The following is a 17256-nucleotide window of genomic DNA, read 5'->3' on the forward strand; positions in this document are numbered from 1 at the left end:
TATCATTTATTTAATTTTTTTTCTTAATTAATTTTATCATTAGCATACTGTAAAAGAAAGTTAGGAAGAGTGATTCATTGTTTCTTGACATTATACGTATACATTAATAAAATTGATCGATTATTATTATACATGAAATTTGGCAATCAAACCCCGCCACTTGTAAATCTTATAAAAAACCTTATAAAAAGCTACATCTTCAAGCAGATGATGGTTCATAAAAACCTGTTTATACGATTCGCTTACAGCGAATTATCGTTTTTCTACCGAGCCCTTTCCCGATCCTTTCACTTTTCCTATTCTCTGCCATCGATTCCCTTCTTGCCGATTACAACCGTGAGCGGCATCTATACAACCTGTAGACCGCGCGATCGCGGAGAACGTGGCTTTCTCGACTTTCAAACGTTCAACCGGTCATCGGTCTTTCAGTGAAAGTAACCAGAACGAGAGAGGATGCGATCTCCGCTGGTGACCGTGATCTCCCAGCATATTACTCTGTTTGAGTGTCGACCGATTTTTATAGTCGCCTTCATGATCGCTCGACCGTGGAAACGGCGCGTGTTTCCGACTAGTCAGATTTAACAGCTATCGAGAATATTTATTACCCGCAAATACCTTTAATTGCAATTTTTACAAAAAAAAACATTGCAATCGCTGATGTGACAGTAGTTGCCGTTATGGAAATTCGTGGCTCGTTCTTACTATAGATTAATAGATATAAATAAAAAATGAATGTCTTTTTGGATAATTAAGAGCATTCACAACGTTAATTTCAAAGAAGCTATAATTATAGCTTTATCATTAATCTGATAATTAAAATGATATTTCGTTCTGTCAATTTTGATAATTAAAATATTCGTCTTATAATTAATTAATAATTATAATTATAAATAATTTTTTAATTTATTATTTAATTATTAATGATTTATCAGTTTATCTAATAATTATTGTATCCATAACCTAATCAGGAAATGAATAGTCGCTAGATACTCTTTTGCTAATTATTATTTATGTTTAATAATTTTCTTTATACATCATATATATTTATTTTTTTATACATTGCAAATATATTAACGTATAATATTTTATACTTTATTAATCGTCAGATTAGTACACGCAATATATGTGTTATAACGATACGTCGGAATGATATTCCTCGTCCTTTACATATTAACGCGGAATCGCATACATGACAAATAACTTAAAAATTATTCGGTTAGTAAAAATAATTGAAATATTTTTTACTAATATGTAATGCTAATTACATATTAGAGACTGTCGCAACAAAATTTTTTATGAATAAATTTATTGTTCTCTCGTAATTTTTTCCATATTTACAGCTTTAGATTTAGCTTTATAATTATACGTATAAATATTTATACGTAAATATGCTTTAATAATGTTCGTAAGAATAATAGTAATCTGTCTTATGAGCCTCTAAAATAGTCCTAGTATTCATCATTACATCTATGTAATCTTAAGAATGACATCATTACATACTATTACACGCATAAATCTTAGGTATTTGAAATTGTAACGATGCGCAATGTCATCCACTTCACGTATATGGAATATCTTTCTAGAACTCTCGTACAATCTTTCAGTCACAGATTCTTTGGTGAATTTAAAATTGAGGTTAAAATAACTTACAATGTAAACTCTCTTACAACTACAATTTAAAATTTCTTAGCAATTAAATTTTTGAATGCCAGTACTACGCCAGTAGTACCCGAACTGCGACAACTAGTACTGGCGCAGTATTGAGCCGATTGTATAACCCTATATGAGATTTTGTTAAGTAATAACATTTTATTTTTATTTCTTTATAACGGAAAAATTATTAACATTTTAATTTTTAAACAATCCCATTTTATATGTAAATTCTTCTATTTGTGTCTTTTATCTGAGACTGAAAGTTTGTCCAGCAACTGTTACAATTTTTTTCTCCGTATTCAAAATTCATAAAATATTTAATTAAGTTTACAAAAATTGTAATTTGAAAATATAAAAATGTAAAAAGATGTAATGTAACAAAATATAAAATTAATAATATCCAGACTGTGGTGAGAATTGTTAGTGCTCATACAGACATTATGTTAAATTTTCTTACGTAATATTATAAATAAAACAATATATATATATATATATATATATATATATATATATATATATATATACCGGGTGTAACAAAAAGGTCAGGGCCCTAAATTATCTCGAAAAGTTGACGTTTTCGGAAGAAATGTTTTATACAAAAGTTGTTTGGCTCGAAGGGGCACATAAGATGGTGTCATTGGTTTGACCATGGATGGTCGTTTAAAGCTCACGTGAACAGCACCTTTAATTTCTTAAATGAAAACGCTTATTTTTCAATGCATATCCTTGTAGCTAATCTCGCCAACTTTTCAAAACACTATAATAAAGTATTTTTTTGTTAAGAACTTTTGGAATTATTAGGCTTGAAAGTTCTAGTATTTTGACATAAAATACAAAATATCTTGTAAAACATTAAGTTTTTGGTAATGTTACCTTAATACTTTTATGCACAGAATAATGAGACAAATCAATTGGTATGAAAAAAAGACATAGTTGCTTTTAAGAAAAAGTATGCAGATGCGTGTTGCAAATTATATATTTTTTCTTAAAGGAACTATGCCTTTTTTTCATACTAATTGATTCGTCTTATTATTCTGTGCATAAAAGTATTAAGGTAACATTATCGAAAACTTAATGTTTTAGAAGATATTTTGTATTTTATGTCAAAATACTAGAACTTTCAAGCCTTATAATTCCAAAAGTTTTTAACAAAATAATACTTTATTATAGTGTTTTAAAAAGCTCTCGAGATTAGCTACAAGAATATGCATTAAAAAATAGAGATTTCCATTTAAGAAATTAAAGGTGTCGTTCACGTGAGCTTCAAACGATCATCTAAGGTGAAACTAATGGCACCATCTTATGTGCCCCTTCGAGCCAAACAACTTTTGTATAAAACATTTCTTCCGAAAACGTCAACTTTCCGAGATAATCCAGGGTCCCGACCTTTTTGTTACACCCGGTATATATATATATGAGATGGATAGATTCGCGACAAAACTTGTTCGAGACATTTAGAATTTTGCAAATACAAATTCACACTTCAATTCTGATCAAAACAAAGGGAAAGTAAAATTAGCTGGAACGTTATAAAAATTTCCGTAACTTTACACCACTCTCTCATTAATAATCTGATAAGATCGTTTGATTTCATTACTGTTATTATAACTTTCATCTTCCTAAAGTTGATTACTGAAACATACTTGATTTACTATAGAGCAATATGATTGAGTAGTTAATAAAATGTGGTGCCAAATTTCAATTACTATTTCCACATTCAATTAAAATCCTTTAACATTTTAACATTTTAAATTCTTTTAACATGTATGGCCCTGAAGTTATTCTATGTGTATTATTGCATGTTATTTACTTATTTATAATTTCAAAGACACTGCGTCTTTGAGTATGTGAAACAGATAATTGAGATTTATTAAAATTTGAATTTCATTTACAGTTATTTATATATGCAGTCTTATTGTCAGTTAAATGATGATAAATGAAAAAGAACTTTTCTTTCTCTCCCCCTTTCTCTCCCCTTTCTATCTCTCTTTCTCTTTCTCTTCTCTCAAAAATGAAAATGTAATATAAGTGTAAAATAATCCTACAATAATATTTGACACCTTCAGGGCAGGAATTTCTCTTGGACAATCCACATAACTGTAACTCATAAGTATGATCAGTCAATTTTGCATTAATGTAAATAAAAAAAGTTCTTACATGAGAGAGCGGATAACGATAGTGTTCTAACTCATCAAAATATAGAGACCAATAAGAGATCCTAAATAAGATTTATGTAAATTAGAAATACTCTATTGAGATTCTGACATCACATAACATATTTATGTATGTGTCGTTACCGCACACACTGCGGAATATCTGCGGAATATACATATGAATAATTGAAACTTCCTAAAGTCTAAATATAATTTCATTATAAATCGGATATCGACGCCTCAAGAGAGGCGCGCGAAAATGACCTCCACATATTTATACATTTCGTGGCAAATATGAGCATACATTATATTTTGCCGTGTCTGCGTTAGAAGAAATTTAATTTAAATTTCTCAAAATTACATGTAATCAGAAGTATCAATGACGTCCAGTGCGCTTGTCTTCATCACAAAGTGACTTCACGACATGAAGTTCGCCGATTCTTTTGGCTCTCTAAATACAAAGTAAAATAGTAGAGCTACATTATTATAAGTTACGTAAGTAAAAAAATAAATATATTTCTTAAATATTACAAAGAAATGTAACGGCTGAGTGCGCGGTGCGAACCGGGCGGCATTAACACTCCTGCGTGTATTCTTCGTCTACCCATGAGCGCTCGGGACGATCCCCGTGCCAACCGACGCACCCCCATGACCGAACGACAACTGTTGGTACGGGGTGCCTTGTACGGTCATCGTTCTGAAGTCATAGGTCGTGGAATCCCCGTGGTCTTCGCGCACAGCGTAGCCCTGCTTGGGCTGGGCGAAGCTGGCGATCCAATTGCCACCGGCGGTCGGAGCGCCAAAGCTGGCACCTGGTAGACCGGTGATCGGGAAGTTAGCGTGCAGCTGCTGGGGCGCAGAAATCGCTCCGGCGAAGTTGGTGCCGGCGGATAACATGCTCGGCCAGGTCTTGGTGAGCTCCTCCAGTTTCTTCTGATACTCGTCCAGGGATACGGTGTCCCGCAGCACAATACCATCTTTGTTACCGGCGATAGTCGCCGCCGGTATACCTGCCGGCACTAACACAGCCCCCTGTACCCCGGCGATGGCGGAGGGGATGATAGCGGAAGTGGGAGCGGTGGCGGCGTGGGCGTACGCGGCTGGAGACGCGCCCGAGGACAGAGCCTCGGTCTTCGCCAGGGTCTCCTTGGTCTTCTCTATAAGACTACTGAGGGCCTGCTGATTTCTCAGGCTTAGGTCTTTCTCGATCGAGCGGGTGCTGTAATATTTGTTGATGCTGTCTTTTAGGCTCCTGGCATCGCTATCCGAGATGTCCGAGAAGAACGAGTCTGTCTGCAGATTCGTCGCCGATGGCGCGTATTCCTGACCTACCGATGTGAAACTGGTTGGCGGATAATTCGGTTGACGTCCGTAAGCACCGGCGTATCTGAATCGAAAAAAGAAAGAAAGCTTAAATCGTGTTAGGAAAAATTGATCACGAGTGGAAACTTAGGGTAAATATACCAGTTAATCGATAAAAAAACCGGTATCAGATTAACCGGTATTGGATAATACTGGTTGACCCTTTCGAATATATAGATGTCAATATATATGTATGTAATTTTTATTAGCCATTACAAAACTATCCTTGAAAGTAAAAGTGTTTGTTTGTGAAAAGTACTTTGTATGAATTCCTGATTATTTATTCACACAAATTCAAAAAGCAATATTTATATTTTTATAAAAAGTATGCAGCTAAATTTTACCGAAAGAAACAAGATATCTTTACATGTATTATTATGTTGTAAAAATAATATTATAATTAATTATGGTATAACTAATTCTAATTATACTGTTTTAGTTTTATCAGTTATATCGTAATTAATTCCATTGTACTATTTTTACTATATTATTATACTGTAGGTATACTATAATTGTAATTAGAATAGCATAATTAGATAATATAGTTAAAAAGATAAAAATAAAATATAATTGTTAAAGATAAAAACTTAAATTAAAACAAATTATATTAAACATAATATTACCTCTCATGTACAAATGGCAAATTCTTGATGTTATCGTACGGGATGTATCCTTTACCAAAAGATATTGCGTGACGAACGTCTTTGCCGTACGGTACATTCACGTGATTCGTAGGTTCAGGACCATGATCAAAATCATCGCCTCCTTGTGGCAGCCGAAATGGTTTTTTTTTATAGTAGCGACCATAAGGCACACCGTAAGATTTTTTGTAATGACCCGATTGTCGCCATGGCACTGCTGGACTCCGTCTTACGTGTCGAGGCACGATTACCAATACCTTTCTGAAAAAGAAAATAGATGGAGATGGAGATCGAGATTATTTAACGGTTTATATTATTATTTAGTCCATTTGCCAACATTTCAGCAAGCATTTCAAAAATTTCTCTAATTAATGTTACCGAGAATGTTATAAAGAGTGATATATTTATAAAATCGTCTTAAATCCATATTTTTTTAAATGATAATATAAAAAACAGTTTCGTATTTCTATTTGTATTAATATATTAGTATATATAAATTCGTATATTTAATGATCAAATTGACAGACGAATTAAAGAAAATCATTTATTTGAATAAAACGATTTTTCCTTAAGCTATTCTTAAGGATTTTCTGAATGGTTTGTCAAAATGCTACGAAGTTGATGAAAATTTAATATCGTATTCTGTATTCTCTTTCAAAGTTTGGGGTCAAATTTCAGATCGATTCACAATTTAGATAAAAAGTTATCAATATTTGAATACTGAGTTTTTTAACACATAATCTTATGTTATATTAGAGAAGTGTAAAAAAAAACATTTAAAAATGCTACTAATATAGTGATATTTTACACGCAAGCAGGCCCTCAACAAACAAAAATATAGCAATAAAATTTAAAACAATTTACAACATAGTTTTAAAGAAATTGCAAAAAAATCAGTGAAATTATTACTCGATCAGACTTTCGGCGCGCAGTATAGAATTTTATAATCTTTCACAAATTTCACAAATCACTTTATTAAGTTGAATTCAGGGCAAATCACTCTCGAAAGTTTTTTGCCGAGATTTTTTTTAAGAAAGAAATAGTAGTAACAGTTATTTATAGTCACTAAATCTACGTCTTTTACGTTCTATTAAACTTGCCGTAACTATTTATATACATTTTTTTGTCTTTGGATCTCTGGAGAGTTAATATCGGTGTTTTTAATATTTCCATGACTTTTGGTTGGACCAGTACATCCAAAACATCCTTAAGAGAATTATATTAATTTGTATTTACTTAAATAAACTCTGCATGTTCCCCCGTTTATCGTTGTATTGTAATCGTTTAAACTGTTTACAGATTAAAATAGCTTTCCTTCAATAAATTTTTAAAATAAAATAAAGTTATGCGTTCCGTATTTTATTCTGTAATAGTGTACACTAATCAATATTTCTTAAATATTCTGTATATAAAAGTATGTATAAAAAGTACTGGGACGGCAGTATATCTCGAAAGGATGGAGTTTTCTGAAAAAATTTTATATACAAAAGTTGTAAGGTTGAAAAAGATCTATTTACTGATCTTATCAGTGTGACTTTGGGTGGCGTTACCAAGGTCAGGACAAGGTCACCTTAAATTTTTTAACCTCCTATTTTTCATGTTATATTCTTGTAACCCTTGTCGAGACGTTTTCAAAACACTATACATATAATAAAGCTTTCTTTCGTTAAGAATTTCTTGAGATATTTTAAATTTTGTTATAATATTTTTAATATAAAATATAGAATATCTCGTAAAGTATTCACTTTTCAATGACTTACCTGGATATTTTTATACGTAGAATAATAAAAAGAATCGATTTTTGTAAAAAAAAATATTAAAAAATTATTTTAAGAAATTTGATTGTAATTTGTAGACGTATTCAATTTTGCAAAATTGCAAATGTAAAAATTAATTATTCTATGTATAAAAGTATCAAAATAAAATTATCGAAAAGTGAATATTTTACGAGATATTTCATGTTTTATATCATAACAATTAAAAATATCATGACAAAATTTGAAATATCTCAGAAAATTCTTAACGAAATAGAACTTTATTATAGTGTTTTAAAAATGTTTTGACAAAAAGCTATAAAACTATGCAATAAAATGGGGAGTTTTATTTTAAAAAACGTCAATCACATTGACTTTTTTTTTGTTAACGGGGAGAAATCCGCACGGATACCCCCTTCCCCGGGGCGGGAAGGGCGGTTATGTGGGACTCCAACCCACTAAAACCCCCCCGGATGTTCCTCGCGGCGTTTTGTGAGGAGGCCCCGGGAACTTGAGATATCTACCATGGGCTTCCTCACACATTGACCTGGCCTTGAAAAGGTCACTCAAGGTCAAATTCATTTTTTTATCATGTGGCCCCCTTCAAACCATGCAACTTTTGTCTGGAACATTTTTCCGTATCTTCCATATTTTTCGAGATATTTGCCTGGGACATTTAAAATGGAACAGCCTGTATAAATTCGTATAGATATATAAGAAACTAAGATATATATACATATATGGTTAGATTCCGATAACCATGGTGCCTTAATTTGACGATGGTTTCTGATATAGTACTTTTAATGCTGAACAAAAAATTATAGAGGTCTTAGACCCAGTTTCACAAGTGTCGGTTAACTTTTAATCTTAGATTAACTCACTCTTTGCATCCTTCTAACGTCCCCCTTAGAAAAAGACAAAGAGTGAGTTAATCTAAGATTAAAAGTTAACCGACACTTGTGAAACTGGTCCTTATAGGGCTAACTGCTCTGGTTTTCGAGATATACAGTGTTAAAGTTGGTAAAATTTTAGATTAAGGGCGATCTCACCGATTTCAATGACCTTGATATATGTTGTCGATATGAAACGAGATGCCACATGGGTTTACAACTTTTCACGCGTGGAAAGCCGACGCATGTACTTTGAAGGCACACTAGTCTAGTTTAACAATAGTGGAGCCCCCCGCAGGGGGCGGAATCTACTGCCTCCACGCATACACTTTCCACACGTCACGAGATGCCACTTTTCAATATCCTAACTATTCTCTGCTATAACAAATTATTTCTGTTACAGATATTAAATATTTTTACAAAATGCAACTTTTCATACCAAGCGACAATAGAAGAAAAAACGGGTTTTTAACTTTTCACGCGAACCGAGGTTTACCCCCCACCTCCGCCTACGTGTGTACTGTTTATACACACACAATTGAAGTATTATTTAAAAATTCATATTATTTATTTTTAACTTTAACACTGTATATCTTGAAAACCAGAGCGGTTAGCCCTATAAAATCTATATAATTTTTTGTTCAGTGTTAAAAGTACTACCAGAAACCATCGTCAAATTAAGGCGCCAGGATTATTGAAATCTTGCGACATATATATATATATATATATGTATATATATATATATATATAAGAGCTGTACACACACACACACACACACACACACACACACACACACACACACACACACACACACATATTCCTTTTTATTGTAAGAATTGTAATGTATCGAAATGATACATATAGCAATTGACTTGTGGAATTTTAAAATTTCTGAAAAAATTGTCGAGGCAATTCTGAAATACTTTGTCTATTCTCTCTTTTGGATTTCGAGATACGATGCTATCTTGATATGTTCACTTTGGTCTTTTCTGAGCATATTGTTCCATTTCTTATATTTCAAGATTATGACTTTTCGGGACATTGTCTCATTTCTTAAATTTCGGGATTTTGACTTTCCGGAACATTGTTTCAATTATCGCGATTATGATTTTTCGAGACTTTGCATGTCCACCGATTATGTTATTACTTATTACGAATTTTCTACAGTTTTGTAATGCAATCTCCATTTTTTTTATGTGAATTTAAGACGGCCTGGCAACTGACCAGTCAACTTTCCTTTATTCCGATATTAATTAATCTTAATTAAATACGGTACAAATACTCACGCATAAGTAAAAAGAGGTTCGCTAATCGCCAGCAGCAGAATGCAGAGGGCCTGCAAACATTAATTGCTGATTAACATTCCTTTTAACGGTAAACGGAGCATAAACGATGAAGTAAACTGTCTATTAAGTTGACAGGTTTTTTGCACGAAATCACGAAAGAGCTTATTCGCGTGTAGAAAATTTATTTGTAAGAGTACCTACACGTTGAGGCACGCAATTTTGATACGCTACGGTTGTCATTAGTGTTCGGTTTATGGTCGTGAATAGCGTAATTATCTAAACTCGCGGGCCGTTATCGGCCTCGCCTCTTCCTTCGCTTAATCGTACTTTCATTGATAAGTACTGAGACTTTCACACGATGAAAGTTAATCCTGTATATACTTACGGATTCTTCTGAGTTGCATTCTAGAAATCGGTTCAAATATAAAATTCGAATAAACTGTTACTTTATTTAATTAAACTGTTAATTACCTTTTTAATTTATAAAGATATATAAACAGATTATTTTGTTTTTCTAAAGTCCTTTTTGAGAATTAATACTCAAAATATATTATCGTTAATTCTGGTTTACAAAATACGAGACACACGTTATAAATGCAATAGTAAGTTGAAAAACATAGTGTAAATTTACGATATTATTTATTAAACTAAATTATTAAATTAGCAAAATAAATTGTTGCTCCTCCAAGGATTAATTCGACGTCTGTACTTCTTTTTTTTAACGATAAGGAAGGCAGTACGTCATCTTAAGGAGGTTCGGAGGCTTCATCGGGGGGAGTAGTGGGACGCGGGGGTTCTGGAAACAGCGCACTAGCGTTTGAAGTAGTGGGAATGAAGGGGATTGCTCTGATTGGTCGCCGCGTGTATAATGCGTGCTGCTGTTCACGTCGTTCACGACCATGACAGTCTATGCAGACGAAAAATCAAGCAATTTATGCTTTAATAATTAATTTTTCTACGAAATGTGCGGTAACCTTCCCCTTTCTTTCGCTCATTTATTTGTAAATTATTAAGTTACATGTGCAAATTTCTTTTTCTTTTGCATTTTTTTTGCACTTATTTCATTCTGAAGATATATGCAATATGTCATTTCCCATAAAAACCATAAGAACCTATGTTAAAAATGCAGCCAGTTTCATGCAATTTTAATATGTTGTTCTGGAATGCAAAATAGAATTATGTGAATTTTTTGGGAATTTTTCACCGTCCCGTTTTGAAATAAATCTACTCCTAAAATTGTACTTTTTAGGTTTTTGGAGTAGATTTTTTTCAAAACGGGACGGTGAAAAATTCCCAAAAAATTCACATAATTCTATTTTGCATTGCAGAACAACATATTAAAATTTCATGACATTCTCTGAATTTTGTTGTAGCCATCGAACCACCTTAAATAATTAAATTTATTTCTTATATGTTAAGGCATAAATTAATTTGTTTATAATATAACTATTAAAAAACAACTTATTATTCTCAAATATAAATATAAATCTTAATTAATAGCCTCATTAACAAACGAGATGGACAAATAAATAACAATAATTAAAAAAATGAAAGATGGTCTTTCGCGTAAAATTTACATGTTCAAATTTTTCACTTTTAATTAACTGTCGGATAAAATCATTCTATAGACATAGACAATAGCTTCGTCGCTTTTCAGATTCCTCTTATATTCCTTTGAGACAAAGACAAGCAAATCTAATTTTAAGAACCATTAATCAACAAAAATAGAAGACAAAAAATAAAAAGATACTGCTTCTCGATTGAAGAAAGAAGCTTAATTGACATTTAAGAAAGTGTGGCCAGGAATCTTTCGAAACGCAAAATTGAGAAAATCTGACTCACCGAGCACCGCATACCGCCGGCCCTTGAATTGACACGCCGCTTGCAAAGCCTGATAATGCGCCCCTATCCGACCCGTCGTCACGTTATCGGTGTCGTCGTCGTCGTCGCCGAGGCACGGGGTGGCGAAGAGGCGATGCCACCTACTGACCGATCGAAGGCCCGAGAGATGCGATCCGTGTCCGGTCGTGCTCGCCGCCGCGGATGATCCAGATGTATTGCGGCTATCTGCGCTACGCCTCTTCTCTTTTATACAAGATAAAAAGAGCATAGACGCGGTTCATAGTCGCGATCGCCTCCCACCGTGGAAATGTACGAGCGATCGCCGCGTCCGCCGTACCAGCGCGCTGAATGGAAATGGAAAACGGGCAGGGTACCGAGAGGGTAAGCTCCGCGCGCACCGGCGCGGCGGCGGCCTTCGCCGCTAAACGCGGCCACGGGTGAGCCGTCGAATTTTTGTTTAGGGAGAAATCGACACTTTCTTCGTCGAGCGAGATGGATAGCGTCGACAGCGCGTCGACGTGATGAGCGTATATCTCGCTGCACAGTTGGAAAACTTGTGTTAAATTTAACATAAATCACAAACAGTCCACTCGAATTTTTTTATTAATTTAACATAATATGGATGTGTTAAATGGTAACACTGATACTATGTTAATATTTCAACCAAAAACATATATTATTTTAATCGTAATTTGTAGTTAATTAGGTGTAAAATTAATATAACTTTTATGATAAAATTAACACATAAGAAAAGTTTTTTTTTATATTTTACAAATGTAACAACTCATAAATAGTGTTGATTTTAATACATTTAATAAATACGTACAAATTGTATTACTTTAACATATTTTTTTAAATTATTTTAATAATTTTACACTTTATATTTGTTACGTTTAGTTAACATAGCAGACATGTATTAAATTTACTGCACATGAATATGTTGATTATTTAACACAGAAACTTTAACCAGCAAATTTTTTCACAAAAGTATTTACACAAATTTTCCAACTGTGTGTATCCATCATGCGAGAGATGCTGCATCACAGCGGCGAGATTCCTCCCGGCTTTTTTCCCGCCGGGATAACTCGGATGAGTAGAGAGATTGATCCGACAGGTGTATTTCGCGCTTACTATCTCAGTTCTATGAAATGAAAATAGAATACCATTGCGGCTCTGAGCGGGGGGAAGGGGAAGGTGAAGAGCTTCGCCAAACGAAAGTTAGTAGATAGCGACGGAAAATATCGACGGTAAATAAAAAAATCATAGTAGACAGCGACAAAAAAATTGATAGGATTTATTAGCTATCGTATGTAGCTAAGCCGCCTGGGTGCAGTAGCATTCGCGTTAGTCTTTAATTTACTTGGTTTCTACTTCGTTTCTTGCTTTGCTTATTAAATTGTAGCGCATACACGTTCTTCAAAATATCTTTTTTCATTACCAATTGTAGGGGAATTGTATTTTATATAGTTATATGAGAAAAAAATATAATATTATTTGCACACAAATTTGATTTAAATACTTTCTATTAGATAAAAATAAGAAATGATAAGAAGCTTTTATAGAAATAAAATATTATAAAATAAAAGTAAATAAATAAAAATTAATAAAGATAAAAAGTAAAATAAAATATGAAAGATATGTGAAATAATAGAGTAATATTATAAATTTGTCAAATTTTATCTTGAACGAAATTAAATCTTTATTGTTAATTACTATTCTACAGGTGACGCGCAAATAGATGCGTGTTAATGAATCTATAAGCCGCACCCAAAGTATGCTTTCCAAAATACGAATAATAAATAACAAGAGAATGTAACTACTCCGGCAATGCGACCTTACGGAAAGTGTTCTACATTTACTGTTATTGCACTTTCGACGCGCGCGATTGATTCTCTGAATATTATATCTAATTTCCAGGAATATTATTTAACATTTTTATTTAAGCAAAAGAAAAACTTTCTTATTTTTTAGGATAATGCAAACTTTCGCAAAGCAATTGTAATATTTATAAGATATTATTTTCAATCAGTAAATTGTTATTGCAATATAAGAAACAATTTTCCGAATTACAACACAAATATTATGTAAATAGCGTAAATAAATCATAACAGAATGAAAATCTGCTGTTGTTATACATTGATAATGCATTTATTAAAGTTACTTCACGTATCATATATATCGCGTAAATAATTAAATCATTAGCATAATTCGATATAATCAAACATTTTTTTTCTGTTTGATTATATTAATCGCATTTATAGATTCTTATTTTAGATTTTTGTTAATAAATAAAAAATAATTATTGACAATTAAATCGAAAACTATTAATGCAATCGGAAATTAATTAATCAAACATTTTTTTCTGTTTGATATCAGTTGTATTTATAGATTCTTTTTTGAGACTTATATTAATAATTAAAAAATATTTATCGACAATTAAATCGAAAATTAAAATTAATGTACAACTATCGTCTGCAAACATTCTACATTCTGTCTTCTGCAGTTTTCAAAAAAATAAAATTCAAGAATACACATTATAACGATGTTTTCGATATAATTCACCAATTCGTATTCCTATCGTACCGACTGTGTTCTATTTTATGTAATTAAAAATATAAGAATTTCACTGACAAGAATAACCACCGATTTCATATTGCAGCCGTTACGGTCCACATACACGAATCCTTTCTCGACGCGCCACGCGCCGCGCGCCGGGGCGCTGACAATGGGATCGTTAGAAGCACGCATTAATTAGTTCATTTACGCACATACTTTCGTGCACCGAATTCAAGGTCGAATTTCTAACTTCATGCCTTTTTTACAGAAACTGAATAGCATTCTATTTCCTAATCAGTCCTACTATCTCTTTTTTTGGAAAATGACGTGAAAATCAATCCTTTCAGCAATAAACAAAAACTATCAATAACTTTTTTCCAAGAAGTGTATATATTATATGAATTTTTTTAAAATAGTAGCCAAACTTATTTGGACTTAACTAAATTTTCTTAACTCTAGAAAGAAAGAAAGGAATGAAATGAAAAATGTGTAATGACAAAGAGAAAGTTTCTATTCATTCCCAAAGAGATTTTCATTGGAAATATATTACTTATAGTTCAAATTATAGTAAAATCTTGCAATAATTGAGCAAAAAAGCACGCTGCGAATTTTTGATTTGTATGATAAATACAACAAGGAATGGATTAAGATTAAATAATTTCTTATGACTGCAATTCTTCACATACAATAGGTCCACGAGTCAGTGCATTCAAAACACGTCTGAAGATGTGTCTAAAGATTAATAACCATACATAGCATTTTTTTCATCGTTCTTAGTTACGCTTTCGACTAAATGATTTAGTAGTTATCTAATTGACATGTATTTTCCATTCTTAGGATATATTATCGTTTTTTCAAATATCCATAAAGTACTTACGATTTAAATGTATAATATTCATAAAATGTAAAGTATGGTAAATTTATTTTACAGTTTTATATAGAATTAATTTTTCTTTATATTTCATCTTTTCTTATTTCATTCATATTTTAAGATTTTTCTATTTTTGAACATGTACTGTGCACTGATGTAATCCGATAGTTTTTAAGTTACAATTTTATATAGAAACTTACAGAAATCATGATTAAATAGTAAAATACTTAAGTATGACTTGATTTCGATATGCCTTAAATTTTCTCTAAAAACGAGATATTTTATCCCTGAAACAAAATTCTGCTAGATACAATTAGTAACCACAATTATTGAGTCAACTGTCAAAATTTGCAGCGGAAATTTTGCAATAAACTCTAATATACCGGAAATTTCACTGCGGAATAAAAAAATCGCGATCTTTCCTTCCATATAAGTGCTAATGTCTTAAAGCAGAAAATTGCGACGATCGAATAACGCATAAATTGGTCTATTAGGAGATCAAGTAAAATGCGCTTTGAAGAGGGAGAGAGAGAGAGGGGGGAGAGAGAGAGAGAGAGAGAGAGAGAGAGAAAGAGAGACAGAAAGAGAGAAAGGGAGAGAGAAAGAGCATAAAATCGGACAATGTATACACATTAACGTAAATTTCATGTTCTTCTCTTAATGTACCTCATTGCAATTCTATTAAACAAACATCATGTATTTAGCTCTATAAAACGTAGATATACATGCGTAGAAAGTAGAGAAAATTATTCAATATTTTTACGAAAAAATATGTTATAATAATAAATAAATTTAGAATTGCCAGAAAACATGGAAAAGCTAGTTTTAAAATTAAATATAGATAATAATTGTTTTATAACAAATTGACTAATGGACGCAATATATTATAAGTGACAATACTTTAATGTTTTCAATAATGTTTAAAAGTGACTTATCATGCCTTAATTATAGCTTAAACGAAAGTAAATTTAAATCACGTTTCCTTCATTTATATACAGGCTTATATTACACATTTCTCTTTCATTATTTTATTTTTGTAGGCTTTGCGGAACAACCGCATTCATTATAATCTTATTATTTTGGATATCCTATACCCGCGAAAATAATTATTACTTCCTGGTAATAGATCGTAAGGCTTTCAATGAGATACTATTGATGAAGGTGAATAACCACTCGTAAGATCGACGAATATATGTTACAATATACTTTCTCAAGTACCATGTGTTGCATTATTCAATAAACATAAGTATACTCTGTATAGCACTTTTGTGCTCTCTTGTCTTATTTTTATTGCATAATTGAAATCGCAAAAATTGAAGTATTAAAGAAATGTAATTAATAAGTGCTTACTCTAAATTATTAAAAATTGATGGACGTAATAAAAATGTAAAATAAATAGACTTTACAATTTTGATATATGACAGAAAATTGTGTTAAAATATAATAAAAAAGAGATACTAAATGTATAAACTTTGATTTAGAAGAAAATTTGAAAAGATATAAATTTTTTTATGTGTAAAAAATATATTTTTAAATATTTAGTTTAAAAAAGATAAAAATTTTATATAACTTGCGCCTTTTATGTCTTATAATTTATAATTTGCTATAGAATACATACAAGATGTTTTTTGTACATAAATATCTTCAATTATAATTAATGAAAAATAGCGATTCTATCCAACATCTCATATTATTGCATTTATATGAGAGTAATTACAGTCTTATATGTATAAAAATTATATAAACAAATTGCCATCAGTAGAAAAATATGTAACAAAAAATACATCTTAATTTCCATTCATTTTTATCGGTAGCGCATTTTTGTGTCAATTTCTAAAACATTCAGTTTTACCATTAAAACATCAGTTACCCAATTCTTTTACCCGATTCTTTATTTTTTTACAGTCGTTTTTTTATCTCAATTGTGGTCGAAGTTAACTGACCACACCGTTCAGTGCGCACGAGTGACGTTGAGTGAAACTGATCCAGACCTGAAACGGTGCCACTTGATATTCGTCTAAGCGTCCGATCCGTGACATTTAATTTCCTATAAGGCGACACTCTGTTAACGTATTGAAACGTAACACCCTGTACATTTACTCCGACCCTGGCCGGATTAGATTGGATTCCTTCACTAGAGAGTTCACTGTCACGGCCTCGCGAGATGGAAGGAAAAGGATAAAGCCGTATTCGCGTGTTATTCGTTTTTGTTTTCTCGCTCGAGCACCGGCGCGGCGCGGCATACACC

General features: G+C 32.1%; 1 protein-coding gene across 1 annotated transcript; it reads right to left on the reverse strand.

The window, feature by feature from the left end:
• Positions 1-995: 995 nt before the first annotated feature.
• LOC139811795 (uncharacterized) lies at positions 996-11809 on the reverse strand. Its single transcript, XM_071776193.1, has 4 exons — positions 11582-11809; positions 9740-9789; positions 5792-6070; positions 996-5193 (listed from the first exon to the last, which is right to left on the reverse strand). Exons 1-4 carry the CDS (start codon positions 11591-11593, stop codon positions 4407-4409), a joined length of 1128 nt encoding a protein of 375 aa, XP_071632294.1. The 5' UTR covers positions 11594-11809; the 3' UTR covers positions 996-4406.
• Positions 11810-17256: the final 5447 nt, after the last annotated feature.

This window comes from Temnothorax longispinosus, chromosome 4 (genome assembly GCF_030848805.1).
Source record: "Temnothorax longispinosus isolate EJ_2023e chromosome 4, Tlon_JGU_v1, whole genome shotgun sequence".
Taxonomy (NCBI): Eukaryota; Metazoa; Arthropoda; class Insecta; order Hymenoptera; family Formicidae; genus Temnothorax; species Temnothorax longispinosus.

Bases quoted from the DNA above. Each gene is read 5' to 3' on its own strand.
- LOC139811795 (XM_071776193.1), bottom strand. The intron at 6,071-9,739 runs GTGAGTATTTGT...TTTCTTTTTCAG, and splicing joins GAACCTCTTTTTACTTATGC to AAAGGTATTGGTAATCGTGC. The intron at 5,194-5,791 runs GTAATATTATGT...TTTTCGATTCAG, and splicing joins TTGCCATTTGTACATGAGAG to ATACGCCGGTGCTTACGGAC.